Source organism: Procambarus clarkii, chromosome 18, assembly GCF_040958095.1.
Source record: "Procambarus clarkii isolate CNS0578487 chromosome 18, FALCON_Pclarkii_2.0, whole genome shotgun sequence".
Lineage (NCBI taxonomy): Eukaryota > Metazoa > Arthropoda > Malacostraca > Decapoda > Cambaridae > Procambarus > Procambarus clarkii.
In genome coordinates, this window is record NC_091167.1 from 10849159 (window position 1) to 10866143 (window position 16985).

At 43.0% G+C, this 16985-nt stretch overlaps 1 protein-coding gene across 2 annotated transcripts in view; it reads right to left on the bottom strand.

Annotated features, from left to right (window-relative positions):
* Positions 1 to 16985, bottom strand: part of Mps1 (Monopolar spindle 1) — a 143880-nt gene that overhangs the window by 60271 nt on the left and 66624 nt on the right. For both annotated transcript variants that reach the window (XM_069326255.1, XM_045733494.2), the window contains exons 5-7: positions 13083 to 13231; positions 6007 to 6173; positions 3192 to 3316 (exon numbers count right to left, since the gene is read on the bottom strand). In XM_069326255.1, coding sequence (XP_069182356.1) covers positions 3192 to 3316; positions 6007 to 6173; positions 13083 to 13231 — 441 coding nt within the window. The remainder of the gene's footprint in view (positions 1 to 3191; positions 3317 to 6006; positions 6174 to 13082; positions 13232 to 16985) is intronic.

Below are 16985 nucleotides of genomic sequence, written 5' to 3' on the forward strand. Positions count from 1 at the left end.
GAATCTCCCCTTGGATACTGAATGAAGGAGCAGAAGCATTGTGCCTGCCACTCTCCATAGTGTATAACAAATCACTGGCAACAGGGGAACTGCCAGAAATTTGGAAAGTAGCTAATGTAGTCCCACTATACAAAAAAGGGAATAGACAGGAGGCACTGAACTACAGGCCAGTGTCCCTAACCTACATACCATGGAAGCTGATGGAGAAGATTGTGCGAAGAAAGCTAGTGGAACATCTGGATCGAAAGAACTTTATAACACGGCATCAACATGGGTTCAGGGATGGCAAGTCCTGTCTCACAGGGTTAATTGAATTCTATGACCAGGCAACAAAAATCAGGCAAGAAAGAGAGGGGTGGGCAGACTGCATATTTTTGGATTACCAGAAAGCCTTTGATTCAGTACCACACCACAAGAGGCTAGTGAAAAAGCTGGAAATGCAGGCTGGAGTGAAAGGGAATGTACTCCATTGGATAAGGGAGTACCTAAGCAACAGGAGACAACAAGTCACTGAGGGGCGAGGTCTCAGATTGGCGAGACATCACCAGTGGAGTCCCGCAGGGGTCAGTCCTTGAACCTATACCGTTTCTGACATATGCAAATGATCTCCCAGAGGGTATAGACTTGTTTCTCTCAATGTTTGCTGATGATGCAAAAATTTTGAGGAGGATTGAAACAGAGGATGATAGTAGGAGGCTACAAGATGCCCTAGACAGACTGAATGAATGGTCCAACAAATGGCTGCTAAAATTCAACCCGAGTAAATGCAAAGTAATGAAACTAGGCGGTGGAATCAGGAGGCCAGACACAGGATACAGAATAGGAGATGAAGTACTTAATGAAACAGACAGAGAGAGAGAGATCTAGGAGTTGATATCACACCAAACCTGTCTCCTGAAGCCCACGTAAAAAAGAATTATGTCTGCGGCATATGCGAGGCTAGCTAACATCAGAACAGCCTTCAGGAACCTGTGTAAGGAATCATTCAGAATCTTGTACACCACATATGCAAGACCAATCCTGGAGTATGTGGCCTAAGCATGGAGCCCATACCTTGTCAAGCAAAAGACAAGGCTGGAAAAAGTTCAGAGGTATGCCACTAGACTAGTCCCAGAACTAAGAGGCAAGAGTTACGAGGAAAGGCTGCGGGAAATGCACCTTATGACACTGGAAGACAGAGGAGTAAGGGGAGACATGATCATTACCTACAAAATCCTCAGGGGAATTGACAGGGTAGACGAGGATAAACTATTTAACACTGGTGGTACGCGAACAAGGGGGGACAGGTGGAAACCGAGTACCCAAATGAGCCACAGGGACACTAGAAAGAACTTTTTCAGTGTCAGAGTAGTTAATAGGTGGAATGCATTAAGCAGTGATGTGGTGGAGGCTGACTCCATACAGTTTTAAAGATATGATAGAGCCCAGTAGGCTCAGGAATCCGTACACCAGTTGATTGACAGTTGAGAGGCGGGACCAAAGAGCCAAAGCTCAACTCCCGCAAGCACAAATAGGCAAGTACTGACAAAGGGCCTGGGGCAGAGCCCTCATCCACACCCACTACCCCAGAAGTAAAGGCTTCAAAGAAGAGAGTCTGCTGGGTTGACTCAGAAGCCTCGGCGGAAAAGAGGGGCTCAACCACCTCTGTGCCCACATTGGAAGGGGCAGCCCTTAAAACCACCTGAGCCTCGTCCCAAGCTAAACCCCGTTCCAACTCCGAAACCTCAGACGGTTGGGAGCCGGCAGCAGGGATGGAAAGGGGTGGGAAGGAGGAACAGGGCAAACCACGCCCACATGGGTAGAAAAAGGGAAGGAAATGACCAAATCCCCCAAAGCCGAGTCCCTAAAACCCAAGCGAGTTACCTTCAGGGCCTCCAACCCGACCAGTTGCAAGAAGAACCGATCATGCAACGTGGCCGCTGCCTGATCCCTGAAATCATCAGATAAAGTTTGAGAAATTGGAGCACAAGCGGAGAACAAATCCCACAAGACCCCCGGGACTAAGGTGTCACCCGGACCCAACAGGCAGCAAGACTGAGGCAGAACGAATGATCGTCTCCGTAAGGCAGAGGCGAAGGACTACCCTTCAATTCGCCCAAGGTGAGAGCTTGGAAGTACCACCATGGTACAACCGAGCCCACAGGGGTTTTCCAGGGCCCAGGCACAGGGGGCAAGCCAAGCCGGTAAACCCTGCCTGAAGCAGGCAAATCGACAGCAAGTAGCAGTTGTGAAACCTTGGGGGGCAACAGAGGAGGACTATCACCACAACCTAGACTAATCCTAATAAGGAGCTAGGCAGACCTCCATTGCCACAACAGGCTAAAATACCAAAATGAAAACAAAAGAAAACCCTCAAAATCTCACAAAAAAGCAAACTAGCAGCCAGAAAGAAACATCGGCCACCACGTGATAGTAATGCCTGCTCAAGGTTTTAGTGTGCTCCACCAGCAAACAAAGAAAAACAGAAAAAGACAGACAAGACAGAAAGCCCAAGACCCCCGACATCCCAAGGGCAAGAACAACCACAAGCAAGGAAGCCCCTTAACGGGGTGTGATTCCTGAATGTCCCAGGGGAAAATAACCCCGAGATGCAAGGGCAGCACTTACAGAGCACCTAGGGAATGTGGCCCTAAGCACATGCTACTCCAGTACTCTAAACTCCTGGCAACACACACACACACATCCATTTTTAAAACACTGCCACAAGGGCAAAACACCAAAGAAAATGGGAATATAAGAGCCAGAGCGACCACTCGGCACAACATCAAAGAACTAAATTGGTGGGTTCCAAAACTGCCCTCCCCCCCCCCTGTGGAGGTGGGGGGGGGGGCCTAGTTGGATGAAGTGTTGCTTGTTTGTTTGTTTTCTTTCTGGGGGAGTGCTTTTGCTTTTTTTGATTATGGAACTCGCAATTTTTAACCAGACAATTTTGATTGTGTTGATTTGCCTACCTTTCTGGGACCTTCCCTGGTCGATGGCAAAATATGATATTCTTTAAATGTAAGTGATCCTAGGCCATTGCTCCTTGCGCATCTCTGAGGGGGCCAGGTTCTGGCTCATTGTCCCCAGTAGGCAACAAAGAACTCTGCGACTGATGGCACTCGAGTAGTATGGCACTTTATCAGTAAGATAACTTCAGGGAGCCAACAGGGTTCCCCACAGAAAATTTAGCAGGACTTGCTTTATCTCACCTGACTGTCCTTAACAATACTGGTCATGTCTTGCTGAATGGATGAAGCTATCCCAAAATCAATAAGTTTCACCATTCCGTTGAACAAGAGGAAATTGGCTGGCTTCAAATCAGAGTGAATGATTCCTGTAAATAAAATGTTACCAATGAAATAAATACATAAAACAAATTACAAATTGCCTTTAAATTTGTTAAATATTGTACTCTACCATAACAAGTCACTAGGCGGCTCAAAAAAAGAAAAAGAAAGCTACAGTGGGGAGTTGTAAGAAAACTAACCAATTTCATACTGCAATACTTTTCCAATTTAAACCTGTTTTGTTAACCATTCCAGACTAGCATGGAAGAGTAGCCGCCTTCAATGAGTAATATCCGAGTGCCCTGTTTCACACACACTGTCACCATTCACTGCTCCACCAGGCATTCTAACCATAAAAATACCTTCTGTAATTAATCAATACTGTCACCCAAGTTGCACAAAAAAAAAAAACTGTATTAAATGTAACAAAATGCTCCTTTCTCGGCAAAGCCCTGGTGCTAACCTGCAGAGATGTCACCCTATACACACTCGCATCAATCTTAGAAGCTCTGTTGGCCTACTGGGAATCTAGAGCTAGAATCTGGCCCCCTAACAGAGGCACAAAGAGCAGGGGGATTGTTATGCTCACCCTCAGCAGAACACACCCACAAAAGCAGACGAGACATTACACAGAACTGCATTGTTCCTGAACACAAAGCACTGAAACAGCAAACAGATACTGCAAAAGAATCACTCAAAATGCAATAGTTCATTCGGACCTGGCTACCAAACACCCCTAGTGTACATGTGCAGGTACATGTCACGCCTGGCAGCTAAAATAGCTACGGACCTCCACCAGTTTCCTCTGGCTTCATCCTGGTCAGGCATAGTTCACCATCTTTTGGGTCCCAACACCACCTGACCAGGTGGTCAGTCTGAAGCTAATGAACCACAGACATACCTGGTAGGTGGGGGGGGGGGGGAGTCGGGGAATCACTGGGGCTCACCAAGAAAGGGGCATTTCTTTTCAAAGCTGGTTTTCTGGAGGTGCCCATTGGTGGCTCCCTGAAGCTAATAACAGAGGAGAACACATGACTTACCAGGGAGGAGGAGAGGCAGCAAGCATAAAGTTTCATAAAAACACTGGACCAGAAAATATGGTCCAGGCATAGAACACAGGCCTGACTGGGAAGAGGAGTTCCACCAAACAAGCAATGCACCCCTCCCCCTGGCCACACCAACCAAGCATCAATTACCCCACAGACACCTCTGAAAGCTAGCAGTCATTCTTCACCAGAAAGTAAGGAGAAGGTTGAAAACAAATCACCCATTACAACCAAAGGGGAAAAAAAATCTTGCCTGAAGATAAGAGCCTGAAGCTCCCTAACCCTACAGCCAGAGGCAACAGCCAACAAAAACAAAGCTTTGAGAAAGATATTACGAGCCGAAGGGAAAACCTTCTCTTCGTTGCTGGTTGCAACGAAGGGAAGGTGCTGGATGGGCGAGTCCTTTCAGACAAAAGGATTCCATTCGTATGTGAACTATTTCTTCAGGTGGGTGTGGACATCAGGCCTGATATGAGATTGCAATTAGTGCGAGGATGGACTCCCAAGATTCATCTTGAAAATTTCCTCCATTCACAATTAAGCTCACCAAGATCAGCATTTTGGAGATCCCACAGTTCACATCTATATGTGATTTGCACATATTTCTAGTGCAACTGTCTTTCTTCTCAAAGCACTGGTTTAGGTTTGCACTATCTCCTCTTCTTCCCATCATATTTCTGCAAGGTCTTGGTTTGTTTCCAGTTAATTGGTTTGTCATTAAAATTGAATTTGCTGAATTCTTCTTCTATTGAATCCAAGACTGGCTGCACATTGCCCATGCCAGTCTTAACTTCAATTAGGTTGTGACTGGAGTAATGTATATTTGTAAAATGATGTCCCTAATCAATTGATCATTATTTGTAAAACTAAGTTCTAGATTTGTTTTCTAATTGGTTCTACTGTTTGCTGGTTTATATTAAGGCAAATACAGTATCATACACCTGCAAGAGGTCACTTTATTTTGACAGCTTCCTGGAATTCTCTGGTATAACTATTTGCCACATTTTTTTAATGTTAGGTGCCTGAAGTTGAAATCACCAAGCAAGATGATGTTTGGGGCAGTATTTGAGGTTTTCTAGGCAGTATTCTATTTTCATAAGTTGGTCATTAAATTACTCAAGATTTGCATATTGGTGATTTCTATACAACAATAATAATCACATTTAGAGGTGCATGTCAGAAAATCAAACCAAAAGTGAAATTATCTAATTAGCCTCAAGACAAAGTATGTTGTCAGCTTTATGATGGAAAGTACAGTATTTTACTCAAGCTCCTCATTAAAACCTTAAGATGGGAGGAAATGCTCAAACTGAGGTCAAATATTTTACCCCCAAAAAATGCAAGTACAGTAGAGTATTTAGTCTGAAAATGGGGTAATAACTATAGTTAACTAATAAAATTATAAATTCAAAGATACTTTAACAGGATCATTCTGTAACTTTAAACCAAACTAAATGAAATACTCAAAGCTAACATAACCAAACCACTTTGACTTATCGGTAGAGTGATGCCCTTGCATCTTACCGAGCTGACATTCAATCCCCAATTGTCCAAGTGGTTTAGCAGTTTCTTCGTCCCATCCTGATATCCTTTTCAAGTGCTATACATTCATACTAGCTTAAGTGCTTTCTCCTTATAATTAACTTACCAGAGCCAATATTGATAAACAAAATACAATGATGCTGTCTTACCTTCCTGGTGAATAGCCTGGACTGCCCGCAACATTCCCTCCCAGTAGTGTTGGATGGTATACGAGGAGATGGGTGCTGCCTTCTTGCCCCGAGCGCTAGCTATGACGGTGGCCAGGTCGTCGTTACCCTTCTCCATCACAAGGCTCAGGTGGTTGTTGCTCTCCTCACTCATGAAAGCAAACAATTGATAACTAATGGCCGATTCAAACACAAAAACATAGGAACACACAAAACTGCAGGACACTACTGGCCCACACTAGGCAACTCCTATTTGTATCCATCCAAACTCATTCATATATCTAACTAACCTATGCTTGAAACAATCCAGTGGGCAACATACCTATTTTGTAACCCAATAACTTTAACCCTTAGACAGCGATCATCATCATTCGTCGACTCACGGGGTAATGCGGTTATTGTCGTACGGCAATATAAACAATTAATGTCTGGGTTTTATATGTATGATGCAAATATGGATATAATAGCTGTATGTGGATGTAATGGAGTTTACCTTGACCCCATGAAAAAATCCTCCTACCATTTCATGGTTGTGTGTACTAGGAGTAACTGTCATGTGTGCGCGCGCCACATTGGTGGCTTATGCCATTATTTCAATACTCTTGCCCGTGTGGTGCCAAATAGGTCATATGTCATCACCTAGAGCCCAACACCATTCTATATTAAGTTCATATCCTTTTAACTACTCTCTTAATGATATATCTCTTGTATCTCTCTTGATGGAGTATACCAGGTAAACCAATCATCAATTGAAATACATTTTATTAAAAGAATTGTTATGTGATTTATGAAGTTACTGTATTCAACACATACAATTGCACATGAAGAGAAACAAGTGACAAACAATTAGTGAAACACCCGAGGATAACAAAGGGAGCATCATCAGGGTCGGGCACCGGGTGTTGACACACCCACCACACACCCTTCCAGAATACTTCCACCCAGTGAAACAATAAATAATCACTTATTTTTGTGTTTTCTTACATTTTGCATCCAAATTTATAGTTCTATAATGAAAAGTTATATTTTTTTTAATTTCTATATTTTTTCCGCATAGGCTGGTTCTCCATGACCGCTGTCTAAGAGTTAAGTAAAGCTTCCATCAAATTTATTTTTGGAATACTGGAGTAAAGGAAGCCAAACACTGCAGCAACCAAGATAAAACAAACATTAGGCTGGAAGTGAGAAAGGAATTGGCATCTAATCCAAAGTTGGTGCAAAACACAGTTGATTGGAGTAAGTCCCTGATCATTTTTGGTTGCAAAGAAAAGGAGATAACATCTAGGTCAGAAAGAGCTGTAGAAGAAGCAATAGTAGTAGATAAAATTGTTGGCCTCGTAGAAGGTCTTACTACCATAGAGAATGTGTGCGACTACAGGAGAATAGGCAGATACGTAAAAGGGAAAGATCGACCTTTGAGGATCACCCTAAGCAGTGCCAAACAGATGGAAGAAGTACTAAGGAATGCTAGAAAATTACAAAGTGATGAAGATGGGAAAGTGTGGTCGTTAAGACGAGATCTTTCAAAAGAAGACAAAGAGAAGCTGAAACTGAACATCGCCGAGGCAAAACGTTTAAATGAGAGCAGGAATGAAGAAGAAATCAATTCTTTTTTTACAAAGTGTTAGGAGTAGGCAGACCAGTAAAGTGGTACATAAAGGTAAACCAACAAAATCAATAGAGAGAGGGGGAGTGAAGAATAAGGAGAGGGGGAACAAGTTCCTGAAGATTGCATACACCAACTTGGATGGAGTGAGATCGAAGATACTGGAGTTAAGTGATGTAATACAGCTGCAGACACCAGACATTGTGTCTGTCTGCAGCTGTGACCAGACTGACGGAGACAAAAGATGTTATTTTAAATGAGGTCATATTCCCAAGGGGCTCCTCAATTTGGAAACGGGACAGAAAAATTAGGAAAGGTGGTGGTGTTGCTGTGTTGGTGAAAGGACACCTAAAGGTGAAGGAAATAATGACTGCCAATCCACAAGAAGTTGACATAATAGCACTAGAGATCTGCCATGAAGATGATAAACTAATGATCATAAATGCATATAGTCCACCGCCAAGCAGCACATGGTCAAAGGAGGAGCTAGATAGTAAACGAGAAGGTCTTATAACAATAATGATAGAGATTATAGCGAGAGCGGAAAGCGATAGATCACGACTGTTGATAGTCGGTGACTTCAACTTGAAAACCATAGACTGGGAAGCATATGAAGCTAAAACAGAAGATTTTGGGACCTGTAGACTTGTAGACCTCATCCTGGAAACATTCTTGTATCAACATGTTAAACAAGCTACGAGGATGAGGGAAGGTTACCTTGAGGTGCTTCCGGTGCTTAGCGTCTCCGCGGCCCAGTCGTTGACCAGGCCTCCTGGTTGCCGGACTGATCAACCAGGCTGTTGGACGCGGCTGCTCGCAGCCTGACGTAGGAGTCATAGCCTGGTTGATCAAGTTGGAAAGGGGACGTTCCCTCCATGCTAGATTTGATATTTACCAGGAAGGAGGGAGAGATATTTGACATTCAGTACCTTCCTCCCTTGGGTAAAAGAGACCATGTCTTTTTGGGAATAAAGTATGCAATGCGTTATAATCTAGAAGAAAATAAGGAGGTTGAAGCAGTTGAAAAACCTGACTTCAGGAGAGGACATTATTACAACCTTAGAATTTTTTTTAGTGAGTATAATTGGACAGACTTGTTGCTAGGCAAGGAAGTGAATGAGATGTATGTCAAGTTTTGTGAAATGTATGATAAAGGCACAAAAAAATTTATACCAAAATAGAGATGCAGAACTAAGAAACAGGATTGGTTTAATAGAAATTGAGAGAGGGCCACAGACCAAAAGACACAAAAATGGAATAATACAGGAAGAGGCCAAACCCCCCAAACATACCAGCGATACAAAGATGCGAGAAACAACTACACGGCAGTGAGGAGAGAGGCAGAAAGAAATTTCGAAAAAGGGATTGCAGACAGAACCAGGTCTATTCTATAAATTCATAAACAACAAATTGCAGGTAAAGGAAAATATTCATTGGTTGAAAATGGGAAATAGATTCACGGAAAATGAAAAGGAAATGTGTGAAACACTAAACAAAAAGTTCCAAAAGTGTGTTTGTACAAAATGAAATCTTTAGGGAACCAGACAAAATAAGAATTCCAGAGAACAACATAGAGGTGTCTAGAGACGAAGTGGAAAAAATGCTCAAGGAGCTAAGTAAGAACAAAGCAGTTGGTCCAGATGGAGTTCCACCATGGGTTCCGAGAGAATGTGCACCTGAGCTCAGCATTCCACTTCAACTGATTTTTCAGGCATCCCTGTGTACAGGAGTTGTAGCTGATGTGTGGAAAAAGGCTAACATAGTTCCAATCTACAAAAGTGGAAGCAGGGAAGACCCCCTTAATTATAGACCTGTATCATTGACACGTGTAATAGTCAAAATATAGGAAAAAACAATTAAAACTAAAAGGGTAGAACACCTGGAGGAAAACGATATATCAGACAGACAGTATGGTTTTCGATCTGAAAGATCTTGTATAACGAACTTACTCAGTTTTAATGATTGAGCCACAGAGATTTTACAGGAAAGAAATGGTTGGGTTGACTGCATCTATCTAGACATAAAAAAGGCTTTCGACAGAGTTCCACATAAGAGGTTGTTCTGGAAACTGGAACATATTGAAGGGGTGACAGGTAAGCTACTAATATGGATGAAAAATTTCCTAACAGACAGAAAAAAAAGAGGGCCGTAATCAGAGGCAAGGTATCGGATTGGAGGAATGTCACGAGTGGAGTACCACAGAGTTCAGTTCTTGCACCAGTAATGTTCATTGTCTACATAAACGATCTACCAGTGGGAATATATAATTACATGAACATGTTTGCTGATGATGCTAAGATAATAGGGAAGATAAGAAACCTAGATGATTGTCATGCCCTTCAAGAAGACCTGGACAAAATAAGTATATGGAGCAACACTTGGCAAATGGAATTTAATGTGAATAACTGCCATGTTATGGAATGTGGAATTGAAGAACATAGACCCCACACAACCTATATATTATGTGAGAAATCTTTAAAGAATTCTGACAAAGAAAGGGATCTAGGGGTGGTTCTAGATAGAAATCTGTCACCTGAGGACCACATTAAGAACATTGTGCAGGAGCCTATGCTACACTTTCTAACCTCAGAATTGCTTTTAAATACATGGATGGAGAAATACTAAAGAAATTGTTCACGACTTATTAGACCAAAGCTGGAATATGCAGCGGTTGTATGGTGCCCATATCTTAAGAAGCACATTAACAAACTGGAAAAGGTGCAACGACATGTCACTAAGTGGCTCCCAGAACTGAAGGACAAGAGCTACGAGGAGAGATTAGAGGCATTAAATAAGCAAAAACTAGAAGATAGAAGAAAAAGAGGTGATATGATCACTACGTTCAAAATAGTAACAGGAATCGATAAAATTGATAGGGAAGAATTCCTGAGACCCAGAACTTCAAGAACAAGAGGTCATAGATTTAAATTAATGAAACAAAGCCGCCGGAGAAATATACGAAAATTCACTTTTGTAAGCAGAGTGGTAGACGGTTGGAACAAGTTAAGTGAGAAGGTGGGAGGCCAAAACCGTCAGTAATTTCAAAGTGTTATATGACAAAGAGTGCTGGAGAGACGGGACACCACAAGCGTAGCTCTCATCCTGTAACTACACTTAGGTAATTACACCTGGAGAAAGCAGCCACACACAAGGCACAGCGCCGCAAAAAGACCCGAGCCAGAGCATACAACCGAGCCGATAGCATCACCCTCAAGAACTTGGTTGTGGATCGCCGGCGCGGTAGGTCTTGGGCTCCCCTTTCCCCCTCTCGGGGAGAGGGGGAGCTGCGCAGACAGCAGAGCGAAGACGAATGACGTCATACTAGTTTGCTCGTTTTTTGTTTGGGGAGTTCTATCCACTTGTTCGGCTTTTGGTGGCAATTTTCACCAGAATAGGGGGTTTGTTTTGGAACTCCTACCTTTCTGGGTGCCTAACCCGTTCGATGGCAGACATAAAATGCTTCCAATTACACGGAGGTTTCTATAGGCCATTGCTCCCCTTGCCTCTCTAGAGGGGGGCCAGGTTCTGGCTTGTGGTACCCAGTAGGCCCATAAGAACTCCATACACATGACTGATGCCAAAGTCTGACATTAGTATATCAGCCTAGTAAGCTCCGGGGAGCCATAGGGGCTCCCCCCAGAAAAACTAATAAAACCGCATTGGAAATACATAAAACAAATATTGAAAATATATTTGTGGCAACACCTGGTGCTTGAATGGCCGGCACGACCGTGTCTGGGCGATTCACGCACGGGCGAAAGGCCCTGATGATGTCACAGCGCACCTTGTCCACGTCCCCACAGCCAAAGTAAGTGGAATTTGGTATTTATTTTTACACAGACATGTTCAGGGAAGAGAATTTATAATTTTACGAAGAAAAAATTATTTTTGGGGAACACTATTTCATGCGCACCGGGGGAATTTCACAATAAATGCAGCGCAGCACGGTGGTTAAACTAAAAAAAGGTGTAGAGACGTGCAACTAAATGGATTCCGGAACCGAAAAATAGGAGCTACAAGGAGAGGTTAGAGGTGTTAAATATACCAAAGCTAGAAGATAGAAGAAAAAGAGGACATGATCACTATTTATGAAATAATAATAAAAAAAAGGAATAAAATTCGTCAAAATAATAAAGTACAAAATAACAACAAGAATTAACAATTTTGACAAAAGAATCGACAGCTTAAAGAACAAGAGGACATAGGTTCAAGCTAAGAAGGCAAAGATGCCCAAAAAATTATACATTTCTCTTTTGCAAGCAGGGTGGTAGATGGTTGGAACAACTTAAGTTAGGTGGTGATGGATGCCTAAGGTGTCAGTAGCTTTAGAGCATCATATGACAGTACAGTACTGGTAAGATGGAACATCACGACCGTAGCTCTCATCCTGTATCTACTCTTAGGTTCAGTATTTACTTTTCGTCTCATCCCTCCTTCCCAGCCTTTTACCCTTCCTAGCTTTTAAATTTACTTTGTTACACTTCACCATCCAACCATAAATAAATAGAACAGGATACAAACTCTCAACTCAAAATTGCTATTAGGCAACAAAGTTAGGCTTCTGAGTCAACCTGTACTCGCCTAGTTGTGCTTGCGAAGGTTGAGATCTAGCTCTTTGGTCTCGGCTCTCAACTGTCAATCAACTGGTAGTCCTCTCACCTAATTGTTACTTTTTATTTATGGATTTGATAAATCCGTTAAAAGTGGAATATCTTGGTTAAAATTAAAGCACCATAATACTGATGTGTTGAATGCATCAATCTCACAACCCATTCTCCTGTACAGTACTGATGGTAACTATGTGCACCACACTGCAAACATTGATGTACTAAGCAATTAGATAGTACAATTTTGTACTATTCACTGTATACAGTCCAGAAAAAATTAAGCTAAAAAACCAAACTTAAATATTCCTAGGCCTAGTATAGCACACACGTGTCCTATATTAGGCCTCAAATAGCATGTATTAGGCCTAGGAAGGTTAGGTTTGGGTAGTTTAGTTTTTCTTTGCAAGTAGAAAATTGTTTTCCCGGTTTGTCCAAATTCAATAGTACCGATTTCTACTTTTTAATTGCATTCTTTGTCAATATATGTACTGTACTATGGCCCTCATCCTTCCTAGAAGTACTACACAAACAGGAGGATGGGCTGCAATCTCAAAAGGTTAAGTGGACTGCTCGAATGTGTACATTTCAGGTTAAGCAAAATGGTTAAATTTTTTACGGAATCACAAATCTAGAGATCTGGTTGTCGAAAACAGACAAAAGTTTGGTAGATTCATCTTAATGCAGACAAATGCTGGGTTCTAAACCTAGATGATGATGATAATAACATAATGCAATGTTCTTCCCCTCAAGCACTGTTACTGACTTCTTCCCTTCAACAAATATGAGGAGAAAAAATACACTAAAGTTCATAACATTAAGGATGCAAATTACACTTGATAACTTACTAGTCATAGAGCTGGATTATCCTGTCTGACTTGCGCAGCCTCAATAAGATATCAATCTCATTTCTGTAAGATTTCAACGTAGCATCATCCACCCCCTCCAGCTCCACCACCTTGATGGCCTTCACTTTGCGTGTCTGCAAGTCCAGCACCTATCCACCGTAATACACAAATGTTAATTATGCAGGTCATAACTCCAACACAGATTTGCAAACAGCCAACCTCAAACTTCAAACTTAAGTACATATATAAACTAGATTGGCTGAGAATACAGTAAGTTTATGTATAGAGTACTGTATACAATGCAGTAAATGAGCCAATAAGTTGCCACAGCATCACTTGGTATGCCTGTCCTACTTAGTATGCCTTGTACTGTACAATGCACATGGAATGAATAACTTATGATACCAGTAGCAAATAATAGCATAAATAGCAACAAAAAGTACAATACTGATTATTTATTAACCCTTACCTTACCTCCAATCATTATCTGCAACTTTCTCCTGTGCTTCAATTGCCATGTGATATTTTCCCCCATTTGATAACTATTTTTGACATGTGAACCTTGATGTAGTACTTTTAAATAGCTGCACAATTTAGGGGAGATCTGTAGGTTGGCATCAACTGACGCCTAGATATTTTCTGCCTGGTATAGTATCAATTTCATAAAATCATAATGATAGTGGCAGATGTACCATTCACTTGTAATAAATACGTTATAGAGTTGTACCTATACATATAGCAATAAAGTATAGTATGCTGAAAGATAGTATGGTAAAATAATCATAGCAACAAGTATAGCGTGATAATGTACAAGAACAGTAACACAGTACGAAATCCCAACGCAATATCTTACCGATGAGAGCATACCAAGATGGTTTGAGCATGTTGAATGAGTGGATAATGACAGATTGGTAAGTGTATTCAAGTTAATTTGAGGATTGGAGGAAAATTAAATATTCAGATGAAGGTGTTAAGCCAAGATGGCATTACTACATGCACTATTCTTGTTAAACAATCACAATTGAGTTTGAACTTATCTTGATTGGGATGAAATCCATATTATGGTACTTAGTCATCAAGTAACAATGTGTGGCAGCTTATGTTTACAAATACATTAAAACACTACCCGGCCACAGCAACCTTTCCCTGTCTCCGAGTTCTCCCCACCATTCCCCATGCCCCGTCCCCTCATCCTCAGAACCATTCCTCTCTCACCCTTCCCCTCTTCCTTCCAAGCATTCCTCACTCATCCGTCCCCCTCTTCCTCCCAACAATTCCCCACTCTCCCATCCCCTCATCCTCCCTACCATTCCCCCCTCCCCCGTCCCCTTGTCCTCCCCACTATTACCCCCTCCCCTGTCCTCTCGTCCTCCCCAAAATCCCCCACTCCCGTCCCCTTGTCCTCCCCAACATTTCCCACTCCCTAGTTCGATGCATTCCTAAACGATCTGATGATCCCAACAGAAAATTAAGAACATCAAATGATCTGACGTTCCCATCACTGAAATATAAGAAAAAACAGATAAACTAAATGAAAAAAATGAAAAAATACAAAAATAAACTATACTCAGGAAATGAACGGTATGGTAAACAACACAGCTCAATTTCAACGCAATGTCACACAAAATAAATTAAATCAAAATGAAAATAAATCAACATTTATTAAAAATTTAATTGATCAATGCAATCGGAAACATTGAAAAGGAATCGTAACATATTTAGTCTAGCGTGATTTACTATTACGTGCAACAGATGTCGTTGTTTTTCAAAAAAGCATGTTTTTACATGTCACAGGTGTGGCATCTATATATTCGGTATATAAAAACATGAGTGTATTCAAATGGAACGTTTATCAAAATTTCAATGTAATCGATGAAGAACTTTTGGAGATTTCAGCGTGTGTTGCTCTTACGTCCAACAGATGGCGCTGTTTTTCAAAAAAAAGCATGATTTTTCTTGTCACAGGTGAGGCATGCATATAGGAGGTATATAAAAACACGCGCCTATTCGAATGCAACATTGTGTCAAAATTTCAAAGTAATCGATAAAGAGGTTTCGAAGATCTCCCTCCCATGAAAAACACTTGAAAAAATACAGTTTTTACAAAAAAAGTCACAGACGTGACATCTATATAAATGTCAAAAGTGAATCGAACGTTGTGTGAAAATTTCAAAGCAATCGGTGAAGAACTTTCCGAGATTAGCTATTTTGAACAAAAAGCCATTTACATTTTTATATATAGATATATATATATATATATGCTAGCAGTACCCGGCCACGCATTGGCCGGGTACTGCTAGTATATATTCCTGTCCCCCTGGAACCTTCCCTGTCCCCCAGTCCCCCCCCACAATTCCCCCCCTCACCCATCTCCTCGGCCTCCCAACCATTCCCCACTCACTTCTTCCTTCCCACCATGCCCCACTAGCCTGTCCCTTTGTCTTACCCACCATTCTCCATTCCCTCATCCCCACTATTCCAAACTCCTGGGCCCAGTCGGGCCTGTGTCGCTTTGGGTTGGCGGATGCAGCCAGTTGTCTCGACTTCGGGTTGAGGAGTGAGCAGCAACCACCTCCTGGGTAAGTCCCTATTCTTTTCCTCTGTGGGTAGTTAGCTCTGGGGAGCCGTAGTGGCTCCCCCCAGAAAACCAGCGCCGAGTGTAATGAAACGCCATTTTCTGGGCGAGTCTCTGAGGCTCCCCGGAGCTATCCAGGCTGGATGGATATGTATATCTGTCTGGCATCAGTCAATGCATGGAGTTCTGCTTACCGGGGACCACGAGCCAGAACCTAGCCCCCTCTAGAGAGGCACGAGGAGCAATAACCTATAAAGACCCCCCTGTGCTTGGGAGCATTCTATGTCTGCCATCGACTGGGACAGGCCCCCAGAAAGGTGGGCACCCCAAAACAAACCCCTATTCTGGTAAAATTATTGCGACCAAAAGCCGAACAGGTGGACAGAACTCCCAAAACGAAAATTAGCAAGCTAGCATGTCGCCATCATGTTGCCGCGCTGCTGTCTGCTCAACCCCCCCCCACTCCCGGGAGGGGGGAAGGGGGAGCTCCAGACCCATCCGTCAGCGACCCAAACTACAGTTCTTAGGCTGGATGTCAGAAAGCACGAAAAACACCGCCGACCGGGAGGGAGGGAGGGATGCCGGGGAGCCTTCGGGACTCTCCCAGAAAATGGCGTTTTATTACATTCAATGCCGATTTTCTGGGGGGGGGGGGGAGCCCTGTCGGCTCCCCAGAGCTAACTACCCAAAGATAAGGAAAAACAGGGACTTACCCGGGAAGCGGTTCGTCCTCACTCCTCAATGCAAAGTCGAGACAACTGGCTGCAACCGCCGACCCAAGGCAACACAGGCCCTACCTGGCCCCAGAACATTTACAAGGTAGCATGCAGCCAGGACCCTGTTCAACCTCCAAAAATCCAGAGCCCGAATGTCAACCCAAGACACGTTGCCAGAAACAGCAGCCAAAGCCGCAAACTTACGAACGTCGTGACCACGGGGATAACCCGCAGGATGGCTAGACTTAATAACCCCTGTGCACAACCCGAGAGACCCAAGCCCGGGAACAGGGAAGAGGGAAACCGGGTCAACCCAAAGCGCATCCCCGGCCGCCGAAGCCGTGGCGCGCAAATAACGGCGGAGGGCCGCAACTGGACACAGCCCATGATGCACCCACAGCCTGACCAACCAAGCATCAATAACCCAAGGCCTCCTCCGAAACGCAGCCATTTCATTCTTCACTAGAAAAGAAGGAGACGGCAGCAACCGAACAAAATGACCACCAGGACTGAAGGAGCAGAAACCCCTGCGCCGGATGAGAGCATGAAGCTCCCCTATCCGACCCCCAGAAGCCAAAGTCAACAGGAAAAAGAGCTTTAGAAAAGCAATCT